Source organism: Dermacentor andersoni, chromosome 1 (genome assembly GCF_023375885.2).
Source record: "Dermacentor andersoni chromosome 1, qqDerAnde1_hic_scaffold, whole genome shotgun sequence".
Classification (NCBI taxonomy): Eukaryota; Metazoa; Arthropoda; class Arachnida; order Ixodida; family Ixodidae; genus Dermacentor; species Dermacentor andersoni.
The window spans coordinates 95,882,176-95,890,502 of NC_092814.1; the positions used below are offsets into that span (position 1 = coordinate 95,882,176).

General features: G+C 49.2%; 1 protein-coding gene across 2 annotated transcripts; it reads right to left on the minus strand.

Annotated features, from left to right (window-relative positions):
• Nucleotides 1-944: 944 nt before the first annotated feature.
• Nucleotides 945-7,042, minus strand: LOC126545799 (tubulin alpha chain-like). Of its 2 annotated transcripts, none has more exons than XM_050193800.2 (4): nucleotides 6,935-7,042; nucleotides 3,236-3,760; nucleotides 1,909-2,171; nucleotides 945-1,606 (listed from the first exon to the last, which is right to left on the minus strand). In XM_050193800.2, the coding sequence occupies exons 1-4, from the start codon at nucleotides 6,935-6,937 to the stop codon at nucleotides 1,048-1,050; spliced, it is 1,350 nt and encodes a 449-aa protein (XP_050049757.1). In that variant the 5' UTR covers nucleotides 6,938-7,042; the 3' UTR covers nucleotides 945-1,047. The 2 variants fall into 2 exon arrangements, with proteins under 2 accessions (XP_050049757.1, XP_054917785.1); XM_055061810.1 differs by lacking the exon at nucleotides 6,935-7,042 and adding an exon at nucleotides 5,261-5,278.
• Nucleotides 7,043-8,327: the final 1,285 nt, after the last annotated feature.

Consider the following 8,327-nt stretch of genomic DNA (forward strand, 5'->3'; position numbering starts at 1 on the left):
TGCAGTCACGTGGTTTTCTATATTTCGCGGGCTTTTGTTAAACGCCGAAACCAATCGCCACGCAGCTTGTACTTTGCCAAAAAAAAAAAATTGGATCGGTCGTTTTGAAATGCCCCCTGCACGGTAACGAAACGCACTTGGCCCTAAAGTTATAAATTTTGCTTAATTGATCTTCCTTAATTAACTGAATAAACGGAATATAAGAATACTCTATGGAGTACCATATGGCGTTGGTTTGATTCAGCTGCAGCTAACAGTTTCTTTTTTAAATTCTTGGTTCAAATTTCGTGAAACACTTTATCAGTTCACCACCGACATCAGTTGCCCAATCCTCGGTGGCTTTAACCAGAAAGCCGACGATGAGCAACGGCGTGCTAGTCTTCGCAGCATCGAATTCGTAATATTTTGAGTGCTGACTGGAGACGGGGGTGAATAGCGATTACCTGTTCATGCACCGCCTAAAAAATCGTTTGGGTTGTACTCCAGTTCACTTTCTTCTGCGGCTGAAGAACACGAGTTATTGTAAACTTAAAAAGGCATGAAGCCTACGTACTTGATCCCGGTCAAACAACTCGCCTGATATTCCTTTGGTTCATTGCTTGCTACTGCATGTTTGTGCGTTTCCATAAGGTACTGCGTGCTTTTGACATACGGCCAAGTGCCGTGTAGCTATAGGTTACAATGGAAACAAAGCAGGAAAGGTTTTACATTTAAATCCTGGTCGTGCACACTTTCAAGCTACAGGGACGGAGCAACGTCGGGGGAAACTAGCGCCGAGCATAAAAGGCGCACGGAAACGAGTATGAAGGAAATACGCGCCAGATGTATGGAGTTCGGCTCCTTTAAAGGAAAAACTTTAACGGAGAACGCTAGACAGCGTCTCAGAACCACCATTTGAGAGGGAACAATCAAGGTTTTGAAGCCAACGTTCGAAGAAGTGATGATGCAGTGGAGCAATGAACTCTTTTATGACAAAAATTTGCAACATGAACGGCAGTTAACTTAGGCGAAGGTCGTCGTTCTTGCCGAAGGAATGTAGTGCTCAGCCTAGTACTCCTCGTGCTCATCGACGTCCTCGTTTGAGTCCATACCAATCTCTTCGTAGTCCTTCTCGAGAGAGGCCATGTCTTCACGGGCCTCGGAGAACTCTCCCTCCTCCATGCCTTCGCCCACGTACCAGTGGACGAAGGCGCGCTTGGCATACATCAGGTCAAACTTGCGGTCCAGCCGGCCCCAGGCCTCGGCGATGGCTGTCGTGTTAGACAACATGCAGACGGCACGAGGAACCTTGGCCTGGTCACCGCCGGGCACCACGGTAGGCGGCTGGTAGTTTATGCCCACCTTGAACCCTGTGGGACACCAGTCCACGAATTGTATGGTGCGCTTGTTCTTTATGGCCGCAATGGCAGCGTTGACGTCCTTAGGTACCACGTCGCCGCGGTACAGCATACAGCAGGCCATGTACTTGCCGTTGCGCGGATCGCACTTAACCATTTGGTTTGCCGGCTCGAAACAAGCGTTGGTGATGTCGTTCACGCTGAACTGCTCATGGTGGGCCTTCTCGGAGGAGATGACGGGTGCATAGGTCACCAGTGGGAAGTGGATCCTGCATGCGCACAGGGAAGGTAAGCGAGTTGCACGAATACGCTGCTACATTAAAAAACAATGTGGGGAAGGGGGGGCAGGCTAAGATGGATTTCGGCTGAACGCGTTTCAGGCTGTAGATCCGAGAGGACATCGGGATGATGGGACGAATGAAAGGGGTGGTATTACAGACATCGTAGCACTGCATGTATAGCGTTCTATACGATTGTACGCGGGCGAGTGTAGAATGATAGACGAGAAAAAGAATCGCTAGGGAGTTTAGAACAGAGGTGGGAAAGAAAGCTCAGAAACGGTGGAACACACCTAGGATAAGGCACCAAGTTGGTCTGGAACTCCGTCAAGTCGACGTTGAGCGAACCATCAAAGCGGAGGGAAGCCGTGATGGAGGAGACGACCTGACTGATGAGCCGGTTCAGATGTGGGTAGGAGGGCCGCTCGATGTCCAAATTGCGCCGGCAGATATCATAGATAGCCTCGTTGTCAACCATGAAGGCGCAGTCCGAGTGTTCCAAGGTCGCGTGCGTGGTCAGCAAGGCATTGTAGGGTTCCACAACAGCAGTTGAGACCTGCACAGGTTCAATATTGGCGTGTTGACTAAATGCCATTGCCATGTTAGAAATGATAGTACAAGGGGAGTGGATTCTGCGCACAAAGCGACAGTAACTTGTAGCTAAGGAAACCTATTCGATGTCTAACATACAGATCACCACAGAAGTCTCTTGCTCTGTCGCCGTTCTTAGTACCCGGTGCAACTAGACTAAAAGTACGCGTAAGCATCGCCCAATGTTCAGAATTGGCACGTACTTCCGTTGTGCCACGCGACAACCACTGAAACACGAGTTCTCCAGCATACAGTCGCGCAAGCTCGTTTATAGACCTGGTGCCTTTCGCTCGATTGTGTTAGGTGTTATTCGCTGCCCCAGGGAGAAGATACCTGCGTCTTTAGAATAATGCTGAAAGAGGATGATTGAAACAAGGACACAAAAAATGACACGAAGAAGAGACATAAAAGCTAACAATTCTCTACTAATGCGCAAGCATTTTTTTTTACTGCTGCTACTTAGCTTTTGTTTACTTATTTAGCTTATGCATGCTTAATCATCGCTACGAATAATGTACTCTTACCGGTCTAAGGATTGCACGTGTTACCTTGACCAAATATGCATTGATTTCGAGGACATGAAGCGTCACGGGACGGGCAGAGTGTGCTGGGGTACTGGCCAAAGAATGCATAGGCATTAAAAGCTCGTATTTGTTTCTGTGCGTCATTGGTTCAGTCGAGTTTGAACATAGTTCTAAAGATCAACCAACTAGTCCTCACCAATGGTGCCAATATCCGCGTCCGTCAATTAACCGAAGATGAGTACTCGTTGCTAACATTTCAGAAATCTGCGCATGTTCTAAAAGGTGTATACCGCTTTAGTAACGGCTTTCTTCCCGATCATGCACTGAATTCTAGGGGGATATTCGATAATGAGAAGCAAACTTGGCCAATTTCGGTTTCCCTTCACCCTCCCTTTGGTTCTCGCCCTCTCTTTGGTTAAACCTTCAGAGGCGGCAACCTGCTGCAGTTTAACAAAACGCTCATCGCCTCTAATCGCGATTTCCAAAGGCTGTAAAGAAATCACACCTGAGGTGCTGGGTAGACGCAGACCTGGAGCTTGGACTTTTTCCCGTAATCCACTGAAAGACGCTCCGTAAGAAGCGAGGTGAATCCGGAGCCGGTACCGCCGCCTAAGCTGTGGAAGACGAGGAAGCCCTGTAGACCCGAGCACTGATCGGCCAGCTTCCGGACGCGGTCAAGCACTACGTCGATGAGCTCCTTGCCGACGGTGTAATGACCACGCGCGTAGTTGTTGGCAGCGTCCTCTTTGCCACCAATTAGTTGCTGCGAGTGGAAGAGCTTGCGGTAGGGGCCAGAGCGCACCTCGTCGATAACGGTGGGCTCGAGGTCGACGAACACCGCGCGCGGGACATATCGGCCAGCGCCCGTCTCGGCAAAAAAAGTGTCGAATGACGAGTCGAGACCGCCGTTCAGCTTGTCACTGGGCATCTGGCCATCAGGCTGGATGCCGTGTTCAAGGCAGTACAGCTCCCAGCATGCGTTGCCGATCTGCACGCCCCCCTGGCCGATGTGCAGGCTGATGCATTCTCTCTGCGAAATAAACACAACAGGGAGGCAGCGTGAGCAGGAGGAAGGAAAAAAACAAATGGACTAATGAATCCTATTGTCTGCATGGTGTTAACGACTCCGAAATCTAAGAACCTGGCGCAAGCAGGTATGTCCATGCGTTCCATGAATAGGCACGGAGGTACAACAGATTAAGGGGTTTAATTAAGCCCCCAAAGCAGCAGTGGGGCTGACAGGACGCCGTAGTAGGAGGCTCCGAATTCATTTCCACTACCCGGGTCTTTGTCAAGGTGGCCACCAAAACACTTCACCACTGTTCCCGCATTCTACCTCCATCGGTGCGCGCTGCCACGGCGACTGGGGAGTCGAAACTGCGACATCGGGCCCAGCAACGGGAAAGTCACGCGCAGGAATAGCAAGCACGTATATAGTGTATCGATTAGCAGTGTGTGGTGCATACGTGCAGTGAAGTGAGAAGTAGTTACGGGAGCTGCGAAGACGTGGCCGGCGAAAGCATCCCTTGAACGCCAGTCGGAGGATGCTTGCCAACTCCAGCGAGGGACTGTTATGCAAACCTGTTCGCGATGCCGCCATCGCGTTTTGTGCATGCACAGAGGGAGTAAAATTTTGTTATTGTTCGTGGTGGAATTCGCGTCCCTGGACTCACATTCCTCCGATTATATTCATTCATTCGCGCTGCTGAAACGATCTCTGCGGCAGCAGGGGGCGGCATTCGTAAAAGCTAACGACAAAAAAAAAAAAAAAGAAATCTTCCCGAAATTACTTCACTGTTGAAGTGTGGGTTTCGCACGCACTGCACGGCTGCTTCGCAATGCATTGCATTGCATTCTAATGCAGGTTGCCGATACAGATGGTTCGCCCGGAGTGCCAGTTTCCGAGTTCGGCGCAGGTGTGAAGCGGCCGAAACTGACGCGTAAACTTATACTGATGAAACTTTTGGGTATATTACAGGAATAAGACAGTATATAGAGGGTCGAGTGGCCTTACCGGGTGAGATCAGCCCGTCGAGTGCATGCGAATACTATTGGGCCGCGATCAGCGACCGCGGTGTCGGGTCGGCGCCGCCTGACTGCGTGGGGTGGGGCGATCCAGCTCGACCGATTGCAGTGCACACGTGAACACCGATAGTTAGGACTAACCAGCACTGAGAATTGCGCAGGAGCACAATCGCCAGCTGTTGGAGGGAATAAATCGAGCTATTGCGGCCGTTTTTGTCCAGGTCGGACTGACACTGAAAAAGTGCACTCGGCGATTCGCTTACATCGTCGATAGTTTCTGCATAACTAACGTGCCCGCATCGGGAATAGTAGAAGGACAAGTGAAAGAAGCGCTGCAGCGCATTCTCATTCATTGCAGCGTTCCTAACGTTCAAGGGCTGTTGCAGACGGCAGTGAAAACAGATGGAATGCGCGCTGACGTTCCCTCTCGACGCTCACCCGCCAGAAGAGAGTTGTAAATATGGTTACGGAGCCGTCATATGAACGAAGCATACTTGACTCTTACCATTGGCACGACACTTATTCCACGTTTCAGCTTCAGCTTTCAACGGCGCGACAGGAACGTTAGTGACGGGTAGCGGCGATGGTTCGTAAAGGCTACGAGCTGGACACTGCCCGGTGGGGCCGTGCTCAGCAATTCAAACGCGATAATGCGACCGCATGTCAAAAAAGCGCGTCACCGCCTATCACTGAGTGCCACGTAATCGCGGGAGCAAATGCAGTCAAAATGCGCCACAACGGCTTGCTTTGAATAGATACCCGATGCAAGCGACCTTGCGCGCTACAGTGACAAGCGACGCAGTAGAGTTGGCTGTCGCTTCCGCTCGTCTACAAGCGGAACCTCACTCGATCGAGGAAGACACATTCGGGGGTCTTACGTGCCAAAACCACGGTATAATTATAAGGCGCGCCGTAGTGAGAGACTCCGGTAATTTTGCGCGCTTAGCAACGCAATGCCTCAACCGCTAAACCACCACGGCCGTTCACACGAGCGACAACTTGGACCGCAGTCTCCCCGGTGTTGCCAGTATGAGGGCAGCAAATACGAGCCCAAACCGGTGTGACGCGTGCTTTAATAAAGTCGATTTGTGCAGCTGTACAGAGCAGCATAACGTATCGCTGAAGATCTTGCAGTAGGTTTACCTCTACACCTTTCGAAATTCAGTCATTTGATCGTTCGTGCGACAACCGGTACTGTCACTGTTACACACCCTGTTACGGCTTCGTGCTATTAGCTATGTAGTCGCTCTTAGCACGTGTGGACGATGAATTCTAGGTGTTAGAGCGTTCACTCACGGCCCGTTTCGTCGCTCGAAGCCGTCGCTCTCAGTGTGCCTAGAGCCCAAGGGTGAAGAAAAAACGGTAGCCACGCGCTCCGAATATCGCCGAGCAAACTACAAACTAAAACGTAAGCAAGCAAGTTACGGTATCCTGAAAATGGCAGTTACACTTTTTTTTTTCTTTTATTCAGAAAGTTTTTTTTTTGTTTTTTTTTTTTTTTTTTTTTATGTAGAAAGCATACGAGTTGTAATACGCGAACGTTGCATCCTTCTTGATCTCGCGGGGTCCCAGATGCTCCGCAAAAGGAATCATATGCTACGTCGACTGCCGATAGCATAACGTGCTAGTTATCAAGAAAATGGTAACTAGTGCTTGGCAGATGGCCTAAAGAGGACTTGCGTCGAAGAATATGAACCTTTACGTAATAAAGTAGTGAATACTTCAGCGGTTATCCGTGCGCTTTGATACTATGCATGCGTCACGCAGACAATGAAAAAATAACACTCGCCGAAGTGGCTCAGTGACAGTGCTCTGCAAAGCCGGAGGTCGTGGGATCAAATCCTGGCTACAGTAGCCGCATTTGGATCAGGACTAAATGCAAGAATGCCCAGGTACCCTGAATTGGGTGCACGGTAAATAACCCCGGGTGGTCAAAATGAACCCATATAGTGCACCACTACGTCAATCCTCAATTACATCGTGGGGAAATGAAGATACAGAGTGGAAAACAAAAGTGATGTATAAATCAAGCTGCTACGTACCCCGTGTTACAAGAAAAACAAAAGAGAAAAGAAGGACAGCGGAAATTTCTCACGCCATTGTACACAGATTTGAAGTCCACCCCCACCAGAAAAAAAAAAAAAAAGAAAAGGAAACGCGCGCCGCCGACAGTGCTTACCATGTTTGGTCGGTCCTTGCGCTGTACTGAACTACGAGCGGCGCCGCAAACACTCCCCTTTATAAAGCCGACAGCCCAGTGTCACGTGGTTCGGGGCGTCGCAAACTGGCTCTGGGGCGGAAGTATCAATCGACCTTGGAAGTATTGGCTAGTTTCGTCGACTGCCCGGCCACCTGTCTTGTAGCAGATATTTAAAAAAAAAAAATCCTCAGCCCTTCCACTGTGTGAAGAAGGTCGAGCAGCGAAGCGGTGGTGTGTTTTACCTCAATCGACGCACGTAGAGTGTATAGGTATTATTATTATTGTAGGTCACAGACAACGAATACATTTTTTGACTGTAGAGTGATTTATTCTTATTCTTTTATGAAGTAGTGACGTGTGCAAGTACCGCAGCATGGCAGACAGGAATTCCACAATATTTACAACTTCACGGTGAACGGTATTTATGAAAAGCATATGAAACTCGGGGTAATGTTAGAGTCGTCTTTGCGGCTAATCGTCACTTATTTTTCTCTGGATAGTTTCGATAAAACTAGAGTTACAGCCGTTTTCTTTAACCGTACTCCCTCCGTAGACGGCCATGTATTGACAGCAGAAGGGAATTCTGTAACGTTTACAACTTTGCTGTGAACTAACTAATAATGACAAGTAAATGAAACTCGGCCTAATGATAGAGTCATCTTGGCGGCCAATTTCAGTGTGATCTTTTTCCGAGATACCTACATTAAATTTAGAGCTACAGAGCACTCGCCAGAAACTGTATAGACGAAAACGCAGGTCGTCTGACGCTGACGCCGGAGGAGAAGGCTCGAATTTTGTGTCGACACACGCACACGAACCTGGGGCAAGTAGCCCTTAACAGCTAAGGTAAATAATTAGGTAAATAAGAGTAAATAATTTACCTCTTTTCACTGATTTCTCGCCGTCAATCACTGCGCCAAGAAATCTCGACTGCGCTTGCACATGGGCCAGCGGTATCGCGGCGTTATCACGAAAGAAACAGAAAAAAAACGTTTTTTTTTTTCATTGGCTTCTCTGGCCTCTTCAAGCTCAGTTTACTGGAGCGCTGTCGATTTTCACATCTGGACGCCTGCACAGCACAGGCGCCTTGTTCGGAACACCTTCTTGAAACTGCTGTAGTGGTTGCCGGGTTTCACCGAGCACGCAATTTTCCTCAGTCACGTAGCGGACATGACGCCAGCCAACAAGGATACCGGGCTCCGAAACAATTGTCTGATCTGTGCTGAGGCGCAAAAACTCTGGTAAAAACAGTTCTTTCGTTTTACGGCAGACTGAAGGTGAGGCGCTGTTTTACTTCCTTGCTCGGAAACATCCCGCCAGTTGACCGAAAACGCGAGCACATCTGCCTTGGAATCAAGGAAACACTTTTTTC

Bases quoted from the DNA above. Each gene is read 5' to 3' on its own strand.
- LOC126545799 (XM_050193800.2), bottom strand. The intron at 2,172-3,235 runs GTGTGATTTCTT...GAACCTGTGCAG, and splicing joins GCGTCTACCCAGCACCTCAG to GTCTCAACTGCTGTTGTGGA. The intron at 1,607-1,908 runs GTGTGTTCCACC...GTGCGCATGCAG, and splicing joins AACTTGGTGCCTTATCCTAG to GATCCACTTCCCACTGGTGA.